The sequence below is a fragment of the Geotrypetes seraphini genome, chromosome 9, assembly GCF_902459505.1.
Source record: "Geotrypetes seraphini chromosome 9, aGeoSer1.1, whole genome shotgun sequence".
In the NCBI taxonomy this organism is placed as follows: Eukaryota; Metazoa; Chordata; class Amphibia; order Gymnophiona; family Dermophiidae; genus Geotrypetes; species Geotrypetes seraphini.
In genome coordinates, this window is record NC_047092.1 from 125,453,091 (window position 1) to 125,472,998 (window position 19,908).

The window sequence follows — 19,908 nt, forward strand, 5'->3', positions numbered from 1 at the left end:
TGACTAAAGTAGGGAAAATCCTGTTATAAATCCTGTGTTTTAGGGTAGCACTGATAGAACCTGCATTTTTGTTTAAAATACTGTGTTTTAGGTGGTATAGAGCTTATATTTCTGCCTTACTTGTAGTCTTACTTATAGTCCCACCAACCCCAGGGACCACCATTCATATATAGAGACCCATATAATCAGGACTACTCAAATCAAGTCACTTCACAACCAATCAAAATGACTTTTATTCTATGCAATCACTGTGGTGCTTTAATTCCAAGACATACTATTTGGAGGCTTAAGGCTTGCCCCATCTGTCTTCAACTTGCCAGTATTAAGGAGGAGCTCTGCAAACTTAAACAGGAATTGAATACAATTAAAGCAGCTTCCATCACTCCACAAAATCATACCAACTTACCACCTCTACCTCAAAGAATAAAACAGCCCAGGAATAAATGGGTCACAGTAGGCTCAGGAAGACTGCGACATGTAACACAGAAACATCCACCTTCACTAATATTACCTCTACAGAATTCCTACGCTCCACTAGTGCACTGCGATACTCAGGAAAACAGAAGGGAGGTGGGACTGGAACCAATGAAGGTAACTCAAGAGAACAAGCGCACCCTAAGTACAAATAAAAAAGCCAAAAACAGAAAACTATTACTGTTGGGGGATTCCATCATCAGAGGCATTAACCTTGGAACACAGGGCGAGGAGACCAAAATAGTGAAATGTCTTCCAGGATCCTCAGCTACCAGGAGTTCCAGGCAAATACTGACTATAATTAAGGAAGAAACTAAGGATTTTAACACTGATGTTGTTATCCATCTGGGAACAAATGACCTGGCCAACAACTCCACACTTGCAGCACAGAAAGCTTTTTGGGAGCTTGGTGAGGGCGTGAAACCTTTTGTAAAGACTTTAGCTTTTTCTGAAATACTGCCTGCATATGGAAAAGGAGAGCAAAGAGTGTAAAACACAGAGGACTTTAATAGATGGCTCAGAGCCTGGTGTCATCAAGAAGGCTTCATGTACATAGGAGGATGGGGAAATACATGGAAGGACAAGAAGCTATATTGCACTGATGGGCTACATATTACTACAGCAGGAAAAAGAAACCTTGCAGAGAAATTTAGACAATATTTTTCTAGGCATTTAAACTAGAAGGTGGGGGTGGTGTATGTACGAAGGACAATTATAGAGACCACCCCCGGCAAAAGAAAAGATGTGATAGTAGTAAAGGCTGCAACATAAGCAATATCAGCAACTCATTTCTTAGTATTGCAACGGAAAGTGAAACGACACAAAAATCCATATGAAAAAGGAGATTATCGCTGAAAAATAGCTGGAAAGCGATGACCACAAATGCTCGCAGTCTAAGCAACAAAGTTCATGATCTGCAAGCCCTGATATTAGAGGCAGATCTAGATATTGTTGCTATCACAGAGACATGGTTCAGTGAATCACATGGATGGGATGCAAACATACCGGGATATAATCTTTTTAGGAAGGACAGAGATGGTCATAAAGGTGGAGGAGTAGCTCTCTATGTAAAGATCAATATCCAAGCGACCGAAATGCAAGGGACCTGGGGAGAGGAAGAAGCGATATGGATTGCTCTGAAAAGAGAAGATGGAACTTCTATCTACGTGGGTGTAGTCTACAGACCTCCGACTCAATCACATCAAATTGATTGTGGATATCCAAAAGTTTGGAAGGAAAGAGGAGGTTCTGCTGTTGGGAGATTTCAACCTGCCGGATGCGGACTGGAATGTTCCGTCTGCGGAATCGGAAAGAAGTAGGGAGATTGTGGATGCCTTTCAAGAGGCTCTGCTCAGACAAATGGTGACGGAACCCACAAGGGAAAAAGCAATATTGGATCTGGTCCTCACAAATGGAGAGAGTATCTCTAATGTTTGAGTGGGTGCTCACCTGGGTAGTAGCGATCATCAAACGGTTTGGTTTGATATAACGGCTAAAGTGGAGAGCGGCCGCACGATACTTAAAGTCCTAGATTTCAAACGTACGGACTTTAATGCAATGGGAAAGTACCTGAAGAAAGAGCTGTTAGGATGGGAGGACATAAGAGAAGTGGAAAGACAGTGGTCTAAGCTGAAAGGAGCGATAAAAATGGCTACGGACCTTTATGTGAAGAAAATCAATAAAAACAAGAGAAAAAGGAAGCCGATATGGTTCTCCAACCTAGTGGCTGAGAAAATAAAAGCGAAAGAGTTGGCGTTCAAGAAATATAAAAAAACCCAAGAAGAGGAGAGCAGAAAGGACTACAGGGTGAAACTGAAAGAAGCCAAGAGAGAGATACATTTGGCGAAGGCACAGGTGGAAGAACAAATGGCTAAAAATGTAAAAAAGGGAGATAAAATTTTTTTCAGATATATTAGTGAAAGGAGGAAGATAAAAAATGGAATTGCTAGGCTAAAAGATGCTGGGAACAAATATGTGGAGAGTGATGAGGAGAAAGCAAATGTGCTAAACAAATACTTCTGTTCTGTGTTCACAGAAGAAAATCCTGGAGAAGGACCGAGATTGTCTGGCAAAGTTACATGAGAAAATGGAGTAGATTCTGCGCCGTTCACGGAGGAGGGTGTTTATGAGCAACTTGAAAAACTGAAGGTGGACAAAGCGATGGGACCAGATGGGATCCATCCCAGGATACTAAGGGAGCTCAGAGAGGTTCTGGCGAGTCCTATTAAAGACTTGTTCAACAAATCTCTGGAGACGGGAGTGATTCCTAGGGATTGGAGGAGAGCGGATGTGGTCCCTATTCATACAAGTGGTCACAGGGATGAAGCAGGAAACTACAGGCCGGTGAGCCTCACTTCAGTTGTTGGAAAAATAATGGAAGTGTTGCTGAAAGAAAGGATAGTGTATTTCCTTGAATCTAATGGGTTACAGGATCCGAGGCAACATGGCTTTACAAAAGGTAAATCGTGCCAAATGAACCTGATTGAATTTTTTGATTGGGTGACCAGAGAGCTGGATCGAGGACATATGCTAGATGTAATTTACTTGGATTTCAGCAAAGCCTTTGATACAGTTCCTCATAGGAGGCTGTTGAACAAACTTGAAGGGCTGAAGTTAGGACCCAAAGTGGTGAACTGGGTCAGAAACTGGCTGTCGGACAGACGCCAGAGGGTGGTGGTTAATGGAAGTCGCTCGAAGGAAGGAAAGGTGACTAGTGGAGTCCCTCAGGGTTCGGTGCTGGGGCCAATCCTGTTCAATATGTATGTGAGTGACATTGCTGAAGGGTTAGAAGGAAAAGTGTGCCTTTTTGCAGATGATACCAAGATTTGTAACAGAGTAGACACCGAAGATGGAGTGGAAAATATGAAAAAGGATCTGCAAAAGTTAGAGGAATGGTCTAATGCCTGGCAACTAAAATTCAATGCAAAGAAATGCAGAGTAATGCATTTGGGGATTAATAATAGGAAGGAACCGTATATGCTGGGAGGAGAGAAGCTGATATGCACGGACGGGGAGAGGGACCTTGGGGTGATAGTGTCCGAAGATCTAAAGGCAAAAAAACAGTGTGACAAGGCAGTGGCTGCTGCCAGAAGGATTCTGGGCTGTATAAAGAGAGGCGTAGTCAGTAGAAGGAAGAAGGTGTTGATGCCCCTGTACAGGTCATTGGTGAGGCCCCGCTTGGAGTATTGTGTTCAGTTTTGCAGACCGTATCTGGCGAAAGACGTAAGAAGACTTGAGGCGGTCCAGAGGAGGGCGACGAAAATGATAGGAGGCTTGCGCCAGAAGACGTATGAGGAGAGACTGGAAGCCCTGAATATGTATACCCTAGAGGAAAGGAGAGACAGGGGAGATATGAGTCAGACGTTCAAATACTTAAAGGGTATTAACGTAGAACAAAATCTTTTCCAGAGAAAGGAAAATGGTAAAACCAGAGGACATAATTTGAGGTTGAGGGGTGGTAGATTCAGGGGCAATGTTAGGAAATTCTACTTTACGGAGAGGGTGGTGGATGCCTGGAATGCGCTCCCGAGAGAGGTGGTGGAGAGTAAAACTGTGACTGAGTTCAAAGAAGCGTGGGATGAACACAGAAGATTTAGAATCAGAAAATAATATTAAAGATTGAACTAGGCCAGTTACTGGGCAGACTTGTACGGTCTGCGTCTGTGTATGGCTGTTTGGAGGAGGATGGGCAGGGGAGGGCTTCAATGGCTGGGAGGGTGTAGATGGGCTGGAGTAAGTCTTAACAGAGATTTCGGCAGTTGGAACCCAAGCACAGTACCGGGTAAAGCTTTGGATTCTCGCCCAGAAATAGCTAAGAAGAAAAAAAAAAAAAAATTTAAATTGAATCAGGTTGGGCAGACTGGATGGACCATTCGGGTCTTTATCTGCCGTCATCTACTATGTTACTATGTTACTAATATTGTAATTCTTTCTTCTAACTCCTCGTAAGCATTGCCAGTCTCTTAATATCAATTGAGTGTTTATATTATGTAAATATGTGTCTTGTAATGCTTATAGTTTGTATATCCCAATAATTTATATTTTACAATTGTAAGCCACTTAGATATTTGCTAAGTGGGTGGACTGGAGCTAGAGGGAAGGGAGATGTGCCAGACCCACACCTGGGTGCTGAAGGGAGGGGATAAAAGTATTGGACCAATGGGAAGGGGGCTAGAGGGAAGGGAGAGAGGTGCAGGACCTGCATGGAAGAAGAGAAAGAAGGGAAAGAGAAAAGCTGAACCAAGAGGATGAAGCAAGAGTGAGTGAAATATTGAACATAGCAGAGGGAGGGAGGAAAGAGAGGGTGTGAGACACACATTGGTGTAAGGGGGTAAGAGAGGGGGGAGAAGCTGGACACAGGGAGATATACAAAAAGAGGGGAGATGGTGGGCATGGATGGGAGCATAGAAACAGGGACAGAAAGGGGAATGCTGCATGAGGATGGTATATGGACACAGAGGGGTAATGTTAGACATGGGAGGATATATGGACACAGAGAAAATATGGCTAAACATGGGGAAGAATAAGAACGCAGAAGGAAGATGCTGGACAGGGGCAGCATAATGATACTGTACATAGTGGGAGGGGCTCATCGAATGGTGAGATGATGAAGGCAGGGAGATGGGCACAGGGGAAATACTAGAAAGGGACATAGAGATGGGAGATGCTGAACATAGGGGAACAATACATACACAGAGATACAGTAGAAGACGGATGGTGAGCATGGAGAAAGAAGAAATGTCAAATGGTCAGGAGACCCTGGCAAGTGAGTTAAGAGAAGACAAAAGAAAACAGAGACTAGTGCCGGAGACCATCATGATTTCAAGAATAAAATGATGAGACAACAAAAGGTAGAAAAAATAATTGCATTTTCTATCTTGTGATTAGAATATATCAGATTTGAAATATGTAACCTGCTAGAGCTAGTGTTAGACATAACTGGGGACCACAAAGCCCAGGCCATGCTTTTTTAGATTCCGGCTAGCTTAGGGCTCTCTGACCAGGGAGCAGTTGCACTCTCCTAACACTATTCCTGTCATGTGTGACTGTGGTATTCTGTTAGCATGATTTTTCTGTGTAGCATTCTGTAGTAATTTGGCTTATTCAGTTTTCTCAATAGTGGAGGAGATATTTGTGAAGAAGAGGGGAGGGAAAACAGGTTTTGTTGATTCTTGCTCTGAATTATTTGTGTTTGTAAAATGATAATTGTACAGAATATTGTTTCTTTTTATACTTTAATAAAATAAGTTCAATATAAAATCATAATTATTTGAGGCTTGTGCGAATGGGATCAGACAGTTTGTGTGGATGAGGACCAAGTTCATTGGGACGGGGCAAGGATGGGGACCAAGCTCACAGGGATAGGGCATGGGGCGGGGACCAGGACACATTTTTCCCCCATGTCATTCTCTAATCTGCAGTAACCCAGTAAGTGGTAGTACCAAATCTTTATAAGGGCCATTACTCTGATATCATCTCTTGCATCTTTTCCATAGTGGGCCCACGGCTTTGGAATAGTTTATCAGGGTATGTTTGCTTTTGTACCTCACTACAACAATTTAAAACAAATTCTAAAAGCTTATTTATTTGAAATGTTTTTTCATATATGTGCAAATTGTTGTTGTCATTTGCTGGGATTATATCAGTCTCCTCTTAATGTAGTTGTAAGGGTTGGTAGGGATGTGGGGAATTTAATATTTATGGTGCTTTCATTGTAAGCTGCTTTGGCTTTAACGGCATATGATACTGTAAATAAAATATATGGACCATGGGCCAGCCATGCTCCTTCTAATGGTATGGTGGCTGCACATGATGTAATTCCTTAGGGGGTGGGAAAGAAGGCAACCTGGCAGGTAGGGATTTAAAAAGGGTTACCAGTGCTACTGTGGGTCATGATGCAGTGTGGCTGAGCTAGCTAGGCTGCTTGGTTGGAGGCTGGAATGGAGGAGAAAACTACCCTCCAGTCCTCCAGTGCTCCAGTGTCCAGCAGTGGCAGCTGGATTGTCGTGTGACAGCAACTTCCTGATGGTTGACAGGTTCACTCACCTTCTGCTAGAGCCACTGCTATGATTCAGTACACCCTTTCCACAGAGACAATTTACTTGTGCTCTGTCTGCTACCCCTTGACTTGTTTTTGCTGATCAAAATTTAAACTTTAATAGTATATGGATCAGGCATGGTTAGATTATGTATGTTTGTGAGAGGTTTTTCCAGGGTCTGTGACTGAAATCAGTAATCTATACAACTCCAATCTGAATAATTATCTGAGCAGGTTTCTGAGACTCTTTTCCTCTCTTAATCACAATCTGTAGCATATGTTTCACTGAGACCTTTTTGTAATTAGCTAATTTTCTGATTCCATGTGGAATTCCCAGTGAAAATGCAGGCAGAGGAGAACACAAGTACTTCTGTATCCCTGTATCCATATGTCTTTTTATGCATGTGAAAAGTATATGTGAAATTTTTAAAATGAAATCCTTTTCTTTCAAGGATATTGTGACATTATTATTGGAGTACTATGTGCAACCTCACATTCCAAGAATGCAGTTGGTCCAGAGAGCTTCTACTAAAATGATCAATGATCTTTATCATACAGTAAAAGAGGAAACACTTAAAGATCTAAACTTACTAAATATTCCTAGAAGGAATGGGGAGATACTGTATGATAGCACAAGTTTGACAATTATGAGCAATAGAGCCAATCATGACAACTTCAACCCTGGCTACTGTCAATTTGCACTTTTTTCATATATGTTCATAATTCAATTCAATCATCATATAAGTCTACCTATAGAAAACTGAAGGAACTTAGGGAAGGTCTGGTGGTTTCACTGACTGACCTTTTCAATGAGTCTCTAGAGTTGGGTGTGGTACTGGAGTACTGGAGAAGGGCAGATGTGGTCCCTCTCCACAAAAGTGGAAGTAGGAAAGAAATAGGGAATAGATAGGTAAGTCTGACTTCTGTGGTAAGCAAATTATTGAAAATGCTTTTAAAACAAGAATGGTGAAGTTTCTGGAATCCTGTGAATTATAGGACTGGAGGCAACATGGATTCACTAGATGTAGGTCTTGTCAGACAAATCTAATTTGACTGGTGACTAGAGAATTCGATAGAAAGAGTACGCGAGATGTGGTGTATTTAGATTTTAGGAAAGCCTTTGACATTGTTCCACACAGACGTATAATAAATAAACTGAGTGCCCCCAGTATGGGTCCCAAAGTGACAGGCTAGGTCATGAACTAGTTGAGTGTAAGGCAACAGAAGGTAGTGATCAATGGAGATCACTCTGAGGAAAGTGATGTTACCAGTGGTGTACCTTCTGTTCTTGGGCCTGTTTTTTTTTAACATTTTTATAAACAATATTTTTGAAGGGCTGTTGGGTAAGATTTGCCTCTTTGCAGATGATACCAAAATCTGCAATAGAGTAGACACCCAGGATGGTGTGAATAACATGAAGAAAGACCTGGTGAAGCTTGAGGAATGGTCTAAAATTTGGCAGCTAAAATTTAATGCTAAGAAATGCAAGGTCATGCATTTGGGCTGCAAAAACCCAAGTGAACGGTACAGTTTAGGGGGTGAAGAGCACGATAGAAGAGCAAGACTTGGGTGTGATTGTATGTGATGATCTTAAGGTGGCCAAACAAGTTGAAAAGGTGATGGCGAAAGCTAGAAGGATGCTAGGTTGCATAGGGAGAGGTATGGCCAGTAGAAAAAAGGAGGTATTGATGCTTTGGTCTATAATAGTCTATAATTCTGAAGGCCGCACCTTCAAAAAGATATAAAAAGAATGGAGTTGGTCAAGAGAAAGACTATTAAAATAGTGTGTGGTCTTTGTCATAAGGCGTAAAGGGGACAGACTTAAAGATCCCAATCTGTATACTTTGGAAGAAAGGCAAGAGAGTGGAGATATGATAGAGATGTTTAAATACCTGCATGATGTAAGTGCGCATGAATCGAGTCTTTCATTTGAAAGGAATCTCTGGAATGAGAGGGCATAGGATGAAGTTAAGAGGTGATAGGCTCAGGAGTAATCTACGGAAATACTTTTTTACAGAAAGGGTGGTAGAACCCAAAGAGGTGGTAGAAGCAGAGACTATCTCTGAATTCAAGAAAGCCTGGGATAGAAACATAGAAGATGACGGCAGAAAAGGGCTACAGCCCATCAAGTCTGCCCACTCTGCTTACCCACCCCCTGTCTATGCCCTAATGACCCAATTTCCTTATCTTGACCCTCGTAGGGATCCCACATGGGTATCCCATTTATTCTTAAAGTCTGGCACGCTGTCTGCCTCAATCACCTGCACTGGAAGCTTGTTCCAATGATCAACCACTCTCTCTGTGAAGAAATACTTTCTGGTGTCGCCATGAAATTTTCCGCCCCTCAGTTTGAGCGGGTGCCCTCTTGTGGCCGAGGGTCCCTTGAGAAAGAAAATATCATCTTCCACTTCGACACGTCCCGTGAGGTACTTAATGTTTCGATCATGTCTCCCCTCTCCCTACGTTCCTCGAGAGTGTAGAGCTGCAATTTGTTCAGTCTCTCTTCGTACTAGAGACCCTTGAGCCCTGAGATCATCCTGGTGGCCGTCCGTTGAACCGATTCAATTCTGCGCACATCTTTACTGTAATGTGGCCTCCAGAATTGCACACAGTACTCCAGATGAGGTCTCACCATAGCCCTGTACAACGGCATTATGACTTCAGGCTTTCGGTTGACGAAACTTCTATTGATACAACCCAATATCTGCCTTGCCTTAGATGAAGCCTTCTCCACTTGATTGGCAGTTTTCATGTCTGCACTGATGATTACTCCTAAATCTCGTTCTGCTGAAAGTCCTAGTTAAAGTTTCTCCGTTCAAGAAGTACGTCCTGCATGGATTTCCGCTTCCGAGGTGCATGACCTTACATTTCTTAGCATTGAAGCCTAGCTGCCAGGTTGAGGACCAACTTTCCAATGTAAGCAGGTCCTGCGCCATATAATTCTGTAAACTGCATTCACTTACTATATTACATAGTTTGGCGTTATCGGCGAATAGTGTTATTTTACCTGAAGCCCTTGAGTCAGATCCCCTATGAATATGTTGAAAAGGAGTGGACCCAGGACCGAGCCCTGCGGCACTCCACTGGTCACCTCCGATGTTTTAGAGAGGGTACCATTAACCACCACCCTCTGAAGTCTGCCACTCAGCCAATCATTGACCCATGCAGTTAGTGTCTCTCCTAACCCCATCGATTCCATCTTGCTTAGCAGCCTGCGGTGTGGGACACTGTCAAAAGCTTTACTGAAGTCCAGGTACACGACGTCCAAAGACTCTCCCAAGTCCAACTTTCTTGTTACCCAGTCAAAGAAGCTGATGAGATTGGATTGGCAGGACCTACCCTTGGTGAATCCATGCTGACTGGGATCCCAAAGATTCCCTTCATTCAAGATCATGTCCAATTTGCTTTTAATTAGTGTTTCCATGAGCTTGCACACTATTGATGTGAGACTCACCGGTCTATAATTCGCAGCCTCTGCCCTGCAACCCTTTTTATGCAGAGGAACGACATTAGCTAATTTCCAGTCCAGGGGAACTTTCCCCTTGGAGAGATTGAATAGCTCAGCCAACGGTTTCGCCAGGACATCGCTCAATTCTCTGAGCACTCTTGGGTGCAAATTGTCTGGTCCCATGGCTTTGTTCACCTTGAGTCTTGCCAGTTCACTGTAAACTTCACCTGGTGTGAACTCAAAATTCTGAAACGGATCTTCTGTGCTTTGTGTTGCCTTCAACTGCGGACCGTGTCCCGGTGCCTCACAGGTGAAGACTGAGCAGAAGTATTCATTCAGTAGTTCGGCTTTATCGGAATCTGCTTCCACATAACTTCCGTCCGGTCTTCTAAGGCGTACTATCACGCCTGTGTTCCTTTTTCTGTCACTAATATACCTGAAGAAGGATTTGTCCCCCTTTTTAATGTTTTTTGCCAGAATTTCTTCCACTCGAAGTTTTGCCTCCCTAACTGCCATTTTGACCGCTGTAGACCTGGTCCTATATTCTACTTTTGCCTCTCTTTTCTCCGTGCGCTTGTAGGAGAGAAACGCTTTTTTCTTCTCCTTAATGAGGTGCGAGATCTCCGCGGTGAACCATTGGGGTTTATTGTTTCTTTGTCGTTTATTTACTGATTTTATGAAGCGGCTAGTTGCTTCATGTATGGTTGATTTCAGTGTTAACCACTTAGCTTCTACATCATCAGTCTCCGCTTGGTCCTGCAGCATCTGATGGATGAAATCTCCCATGCGTGTGAAGTCTGTGCCCCGGAAATTGGCACATGGGATCTCTTAGAGAGAGGTAGATAATGGTTACTGCGGATGGGCAGACTGCCATCCTGTTTCTATGTTTCTATTGAATTCAAGAAAGCAAGACATAGGCGTGTGGGATCACTTAGAAAAGGGAAGAGATAATGCTTACTATGGATGGGCAGATTGGATGGGCCATTTGGCCTTTATCTGCCATCATGTTTCTATTTCTTACATTCACTTACTTCACACTTATATTAAAAATAACTAGAGTATGCAGCCTGAAACTCTTAAGAAGCCTCCTTGGGAAATTTAAATCGCATGAACTGATTGTATCAGAGAATGGAGATTTTTAATATGTATACCCAGGACAACATCACATTTACTATTGAAAAAAGGTCATGGAAACATAGAAACAATGATAAGCTTCAAAAGTTGGTGTTTCCAATATATTTACCATAATATGGACTGTTGCAGCTACATTGAATGTGCTCACATGTATTTAAAAGGTCTGAAAAGGTAAATTTATATTAAACATAAAAATTTAGCTATCAATACTCCTGAGGTTTTGTTTTTTTTAGACCAATGATAGTTGAACCTTTAAAGAACAGACGATTTGTCTGATTCAAAGGCATTGGAGATCTTTTTCTACCTGTTATTAAAAAGTTCTTTACTGTAATTTTATAATAATTTCTACTTTGGTTACTAGAAAACATATCTTTTTGGTGTTCCATATATGTGTATACAGATCTGAATACATTTCTACTCCTACTAGTTGCATTTGGTACCTTAAGATGGATCTGTTCTTTGATTCTTACCTGGATCCCATTTTAGATGTCTGCTTCTCATTTTTCAGCTTGTTTTCCCTGTGGGTTGATTAAGAGTTATACACGCTCCCTCCAGGAAGACCTACCATTGCAGAACCAAAACGAAACAGATAAAAATATGGAGGATTTCAACCAAACAAAAGCAGAAGGAAATTCTACTTCTGAAATCCTGGAAGATGACTTCTTGAAAGCTGAGCTTCCAGAGAATGACACAAGGATAGTGGGAGGAGCTCGTTGTTATCTTGGGCAATGCCCTTGGCAGGTGTGTAATAAATGATTGACGTATTTACAATAATCCAGAACGTGGCAATCTAGATCAATGCAAGATTGAGGAAATGGGAGAGTGTCTTAAGTTCTGGATACATTGCTTCTGCTTTTTAAAGTATTATAGGCAGGAACACCCTCTTATTTAAGGACAGTGTAGTGCTATGAACCTCCTGGATTGCAAAGAGAAAATTAGTAATCAGAAGAAATTGCTGAATGTTTCTTCAATGGCAGAGTTTTGGTCAGACTATTGAGGCTCACAGAGCTTCGTTTGAAGCACTGGAGATCATTGGCATCCTTTTTTATTTCTTTTAATTTTACATTTATTGAAAGTTTTTTTTTAATACATAGGAATATTTACAGAAATTAAAGCTAAATAAAAAGTAAGGCATATTATATAAACAAACAAAATAAAGCAATTATCGCAACTCCTTTTGACCACAAAAAAATCAGGTAATCAATGGAGATGGAAGAGCAACAATATCTAGGTAAATTATTAACAAAGGCCCCCTTTTATGAGGCCACATTAGGCTTTTTTATCGCTGGCCATAGAATTCTATGAGCATCAGAGCTTTAACCGCTGCGGTTGGTGACCTGAAAACTTAATGTAGCTTCATAGAAGGGGAGGGGGGAGGAGAAGTAAAATAAATAGAATAAGCTGCAACTAATATCACCCAAATAAATTCATAATATCAAGCCATCATTTGCATGAAACCTCTTTATGAACACTACCAATATTCTGTTTGTTAACCAATTGTTCTTGGGTTCCAAGATATTCTCCAAAACATGGAGGGGTATAATAAAAAAAAACATCTAAGTCCCCTTTTGGCCTAAGGCCCTAAGGCCCTGATTCTGTATAAGACGCCCGGGAGAGGTGTCCTATACAGAATCGGGCCTACACTAACCCCGATTCTGTAACCGGCGTCCAAGTTACAGACGCCGGTTAGAGATTCGGGTTAGATTAGACGCGGCCGCTACACTTATCACGGCAAGGGATAAGTATAGTGGCCGCCTGTCCAATCGCTGGAAGGATGGTTCCGAACCCCTCCTGCCGGAACGCCACCCCCCAAACTCGCAATCGCCGGCAGGAGGATGCCCAACCCCTCCTGCTGGAAAGCCGGACCCCCTCTGGACCCCCCATGCTAACAACCTCCCCCCCATGACTCCCCTAACCTCCCCCCCAACTAACCTCCCCCCCCAACTAACCTTTAAATGTTGGTTGGCTGGATGGGTCTTGCTGCCGTCCAGCCGATAGGCCTGCCTCATTGAAATGAGACGGGCCCGCCCCTTCCTGGCCCAATCCGCTAATCCTAAGGCCTGATTGGCCCAGGTGTCGGCGATTGGGAGTTTGTGGGGCGGAGTTCCGGCAGGAGGGGTTCGGCACCCTCCTGCTGGCGATTGTGAGTTTGGGGGGACGTCTTTCCGGCAGGAGGGGTTCAGCACACTCCTGCCGGCGATTGGGAGTTTGGGAGGGCGGTGTTCCAGCAGGAGGGGTTCGGCACCCTCCTGCTGGTGATCGGACAGGCGGCCGTGCCCGCAGGGAGATTCCTTGCCGCGATAAGCATAGCGGCCGCGTCTACTGGCCTACATTTTAAGCGTCTCTTCCTCTACTAGGGAGACGCGTAGGGCCGCCTAGGTTCGCCTAAGGCCCTTAGGCGAGCTTAGGCATCTTGCGAGCCTCCCTAGGCTCCCAGAGGCGCCTTCAATATAGGCGGCCTGCCTGGGGAGCATTTCTTTTAAAAACGTGCATCCCGATTGGTTGATTAGACAGCTGTAGGACGCCTACAGCTGCCTAAAATCGGGACGGCACTTTTCAGAATCAGGGCCTAAATGTTGACAGTAGAATCAGGGAAAATGTCCATTATCAAAAAAAGTCCAAAAGGAGGTTTTTTTTTTATAATGGCCTGCCTCTACATTCAGCTGTTTAAACGCCCAGACCACCACTACGTCTAAACTTACACCATATAATCAACCTAAAAAAAGCCTAAGTCACAAACGCCCAAAACAAGGGCTTTTAGGTGAAGGAGGTGCCAGTCCTTTGCCTAAAAGCTGGATTCTGTAACCGGTGTCTGTCAAAAACAACACCGGTTACAGAATCTACCCCTCCCCCCTACAACGATCCAGGCAGTCGGGAGCCCATGCCCTCTTGCCCCGAAGAGCTACGACCTTCCCCCACGACAACATCAGGCAAGAGGGAGCCCAAGCCTTCCTGCCCCGGTGAGCTGCGACCCCCACCCCCTGCTGACATCGGTCCAGGAGGGAGCCCAAGTCCTCCTGGCCAGGTGACCCCCTATCCCCCACCAAGATACGGACAGGAGGGATCCCAGGCCCTTCTGGTCTCGATGTATCCCCCTCCCATGATTGCCCCTCATCCCCTCCACCCTCTATCCCCCTCCCCATACCTGTAAGTTTCATTGGACGGTGCCAAGCCCGTCCATCCGGCAGGCCAGTCATCTTTCGAATGGCTGGTCTTAGGGCCTGATTGGCCCAGGCAGCTCAAACCCCACCCACAGGTGGGGCCTGAGGCGCCTGGGTCAACCAGAATAGGCCCAGTAGCCTTAGACCCTTCCTGTGGGCGGGGCCTTAGGCACATGGGCCTCTATCCTTGGTTACAACAGATTCTTTCTCCTCCTGAAGTCCATGAATCAGGCAGACAGCCAATAAGGTCTCTTTTCTTCTTGTATCTATTGGTCAAACATTTCAACCAACAGACTACAGGGGAATACAGAAATGCTTCTTTCTTGCCTTCCTTTGCTGCTCTGCAGCAAGCAGATTTCTGCTCTAAATTTAATAAAGTAGATAAAAAAAATATTGGAGGGGAGGGTCAGGCAACTATAGCACCCACAGAGCTGGTGCCTATGAACCCATGTTATTTGCCCCTTAACATGTCTTGCAGAATGCAGCCAGAAATGTTGTTCTGCATTACATAGTAATAAGATGTAACATAAGCAAATGCATATAAAGCAGCTCATTACTATATAAATTTTGCATCATGGTTTGTGCTGGGTGCACTGGGCTGCAAGCTGTCTATTAAAGAGGTTGGTACCAGACATAGTAGTGGATAGTAAGTAGTGGGCATAAGACATTCCTTCCCAGCCAAAGCTTTCTCTAGTGACACCCATTACAACACCCATCCAGAATGTGGCCATCTCCCCAGAAGCCTCCTTGACATGACAGCCCTCTCTACCCACTTACCAAGATCCCCCTAGACCTACTTTATACAAAATGCCCTAATTGTCATGCAGAAGTGATACCCAGTTGCTCGAATACTCAACTTTTCAAAGTATTTTCTAAATTTAACTTACCTTCTTATGACTTAACTTGGGAACCTCAACTTGTGCTAACAAGCTAGCAGACTATTTTGTTTCAAAAGTATTTTATTTATTTATTTAAAAATTTCTAACCTGCTTAAAACAAAGCAGCTTACAAAATACGGTCATAATCATAAGATAACATACATACATACAGATAAATAAATAAAGCAGAGTTCCAATATACAGTACTCATTAAAAATATCACCAACCATTCAGTTAAAAGCCTCCATGAACAAAGTTGTTTTCAATATCTTCTTAAATTTCTGAATATCTGAAAGTAATCTTAATGGTCCCGTCTAATTGTTCCATAATGATACCCCTGCTATTGAAATTACAGATGCTCTCGTATTTTCATAATGCACATATAAGAACTCATTGATAATTGCATTACTTCTTCTGACCTTAAAGATCTAGGAAGCTGATAAAGTGTCATCACTTGTGTCAAGTACCCAGGAATTTTTTAATGGATCATTTTAAAGACCAACACAAAGGACTTTAAAAGCAATACAAAAGTTGACAGGCAACCAATTAAGTTTTTTCAACCATGGTGTAACATGTTCAAAGTAGAATCATAACCCAGCTTTTTCCCTCTTTTGGATATGTCTACTTCATCTCCTCCTCCTCCTTCACAGTGTGTCTTATCAACATGGATAACTTTTAATATTTCATCTAAAAACACTACTATTTGTCCTTTTGACCCACTGCCATCCCAGTGGTTTAAAATATCTTTGGTTGGTCTTCTCCCAGTTATGCATTAATTAATATCATAGGTCTAGTAGCATTTAAAACATCAGTGGTTAAAAATCTTGAAGAAAAGTAATGCTGATTTAATTTCATGTGGAATCAGCTAATGCTTTACATTCCTGACAATCTGGTTTTCAGATAGAACATACTACAGACACAGTAGTTACTGCCCTTAGTGAGTGAACTGTATAGTCACCTGGATGCTGGTCAGATAGTGCTGATAGTATACTTGGCTTTTTATCAGCTGCATTTGACCTGTGCCATCGACTCATGTTCGAGTCCTAGTGATTTGACGAACATCATCAAGTTTCTTCTGTGCAGTATAAATTCGATGTTGTCACATCAAACGTGATTCTCCGCCTCCAACACTGCCCTACTGCTGAAACACTGCCCTACAGTTGCATCTACTGCTGAAACTTGTCCGCCTTGAGAGGCCCTGCTGGCTTCTTAAAAAATCATTTATTATTATGACCTAGTAAATCATTTATTATTACTTCACTCCTTGGCATCTTTGGGTATCACAGGAACAGTCCTAATTTGGTTTTCATCTTTTCTGGACTTCTGTACATTTCAAGCAGCTTTCATCATCTTCCTGTCTGTTCACTTTCATGTGGTGTACCTCAAATATATAGTAACATAGTAAATCAGACTAGTTCTGGACATAGCCAGGAAGTACTAAATGTACTCCTTCACTGATGACATTCAACTTTACCTCCCATTAGGTAAACACCGTAACACCCAACTCATAAAACTTCTTAGCTGCCTTACAAGATGGATGTCCAGTAATAAACTTCAACTGAATAGAGAAAAAATAGCTTCTCTGGATTCACAATGGAAATTGTACCTATCTGCGACCTTCACTCTCCAAGATAAACGGCCTCTTTTACAAAGCCACGCTAGCGGCTGTGCTGCGCTAATAGCCCCAAAGCCCATAGAGATTTAAATGGCTTCGGGGCTGTTGCCACACAGCAGCTGCTAGCGTGGCTTTGTAAAAGAGGCCGAAAGTTTTCAGCCTTGGAGTGGATCTTGATACCAATCTCTCACTTTCAGATCACATCTCCCGTCTCAACCTCTTTCTACTACCTTCAACAACTACGGAAAATCAGAGCATACTTCTCTGAAGCAGATTTCATAGACTACTGCAACATTATTTATTTGTAGGACTCTCCAAGAACAACCAACACCACTTACAACAAATACAAAATGCAGTAGTCTGCCTCCTAAAGAACCTCAAAATATATCTCTATACGAGGAGTCTTGGTTAGTTCATCTGGTTTAGACTTCTTAGACTTACTGACCTCAGTGGTACCTCCTGTATGCCACTAAACTTTTAGATCATACAGAATAATGGTACACATAGTCATCATTGGCCATTGTATTAACTTTTTAAATAGTTTTAATACTTTAATATAAATCAATATAAGTATAAATACTCATCTTCATCTACGCGGGTGGGGGTAGGCACTCCGACATAGATCTATGTTTCGCCCCAAAGGGCTGTATCAAGGAAATCCCCCTTAAATCCAACGGCTCATGCTTCCCGCACTATAGATTAAATCCAACAGCTCATGCTTCCCGCGCTATAGATTAAATCTAGCGCAGGAAGCATAAGCTGTTGGATTTAAAGGGGATTTCCTTGATACAGCCCTTTGGGGTGAAACATAGATCTATGATTTATGCCAGAAGGATGCTGGGCTGTATAAAGAGAGATGTAGCCAGTAGAAGGAAGAAGGTGTTGATGCCCCAGTACAGGTCATTAATGAGGTCCCCACTTGGAATATTGTGTTCAGTTTTGGAGACCATATCTGGCGAAGGATGTAAGACGACGTGAAGTGATCCAGAGGAAGGCAACAAAAATGATAGGAAGCTTACGACAGAAGACGTATGAGGAGAGACTAGAAGCCCTGAATATGTATACCCTAGAGCAGGGGTGTCAAAGTCCCTCCTCGAGGGCCGGAATCCAGTCGGGTTTTCTGGATTTCCCCAATGAATATGCATTGAAAGCAGTGCATGCAAATAGATCTCATGCAGATTCATTGGGGAAATCCTGAAAACCCGACTGGATTCTGGCCCTCGAGGACCGACTTTGACACCTGTGCCCTAGAGGAAAGGAGGGACAGGGGAGATATGATTCAGACGTTCATATGCTTGAAGGGTATTAACGTAGAACAAAATCTTTTCCAGAGAAAGGCAAATGGTAAAACCAGAGGACATAATTTGAGGTTGAGGGGTGGTAGATTCAAGAGCAATGTTAGGAAATTATTTTCTTTCTTTTTTTTAAGTCTTTATTCATTTTTATAACTTACATTAAGTGCATCAAAAAGTAGCACCATTTTAACTTAAATACATCACTTGAAATTCTATAATTCTTCATATTAAATATAATTTATCCCTTTCCCTCCCAACTCTTCAATATCTCATAACAAATATACCATATAATAAAAACTTTCCTTTCATTCAAAGCAAATAATGAAAATTAAAAAAATTAGCCCCCCCCCATTATTTCATTTGTACTAATCAGGGAAAATGATACCTATTCATTGCAATAATTTGTTAATGGCCCCCACACATCTTGAAATTTATTAAAATTCCCTTTCTGAATAGCTAATGTTCTTTCTATTTTATAAATATGACACACTGAATTCCACTAAAAACTGTAGTTTAATCTATTCCAATTTTTCCAATTGCATGTTATTTGTTGTATGGCGAATCCTGTTAAAATAAGTAAGTTTATTATTTTTGGAAGTTATTTGGCTCTTAGCCCTCATAGACATGCCAAATAATACTGTATCATATGATAATGCCACATGATTTTCTAACAGACTATTAATTTGGCCCCAAATTGATTTCCAGAAAGCCATAATAAATGGACAATAGAACAATAAATGATCTAAAGTCCCTGCTTCAAGATGACAATGCCAACATCTATCAGACTTAGAGCAATCTAATTTTTGTAACCGAACAGGGGCTCAGAATGCTCTATGCAACAGGAAAAAACATGTTTGTCTCATAGATGCAGATATCGTACATCTCATCCTCCAAGACCAAATTCGTGGCCATTGAGACGCAATAATTTGATGCTTAATCTCAATGCTCCAAATGTCCCGACGACCAGTCTTTGGTTTTTTATTCATAAATCCAGATATTAATTTGTACCACTAAGTGGCCTGGTGTCCCAGGAAATCCACATGAAAGCATAAGAACTCCAAACTATATTGATTGTTAAGAGTTTTCCATTCAGGGAACCCTGCCTGAATGGCCTGCTTCAGTTGCATCCATCTAAAACTTTGCGATTTATTGAGGCCATATTTATGTTGCAACTGTGAAAACTCAAGCAGTTTACCATTAGAAATAACATCTTCTAATACACGTATTCCTGTAATCATCCAATGCTTCCAGATGACCTTAAATCCGCCAATTTGAATTTTGGAGTTCAGCCATATAGTTTGATTTGTTGATTTGTGAATTGGAATAGGTGACAAATTACTCACATATCTTATTGTTTTCCATGTGTCTACAAATAATCTATTTTCTTTATATAATCTAGGCATTTTGATACTAAATACATGGCACAATCACAGAGGAAACATGAGGCGCCATTCCAACTATAACCAATCTGGGATATTATCAACAGGCTCTGGCAGGATCCAATACATACCCTGGCATATAATATAGGATTGATGATACCTATAAAAGTTGGGAAAATTTACCCCTCCCTCTGTAATTGGTTTTTGTAGAGATACTAAAGCAATTCTAGTCTTTTTGCCCAGCCAAATAAATTTTGTGAGAATATTATTTAACTGTTTATAAAAGAATCCCTGAAAAAAAACTGGTAACATACCCATTTGATAACAAAACACAGGCAAAATCATTATTTTAAGAAAGATGTAAAGGATTCCATTGCTTAGGTCCATTAAGGCGTACTTCCACACTTCAGCCTTCAGAATTCTAGTACAATCCCTAATACTAAGCCACCTAGAGTATTGCAACATCACCCATCTGACAATCCCCCAG

The 19,908-nt window shown here is 42.1% G+C and overlaps 1 protein-coding gene across 1 annotated transcript in view; it reads left to right on the plus strand.

Moving 5' to 3' along the window:
- The window catches only part of LOC117366428 (coagulation factor IX-like), a 128,364-nt gene that overhangs the window by 40,517 nt on the left and 67,939 nt on the right, over window positions 1-19,908 (plus strand). Inside the window, exon 6 of the mRNA XM_033957767.1 lies at window positions 11,602-11,834. Coding sequence (XP_033813658.1) covers window positions 11,602-11,834 — 233 coding nt within the window. The remainder of the gene's footprint in view (window positions 1-11,601; window positions 11,835-19,908) is intronic.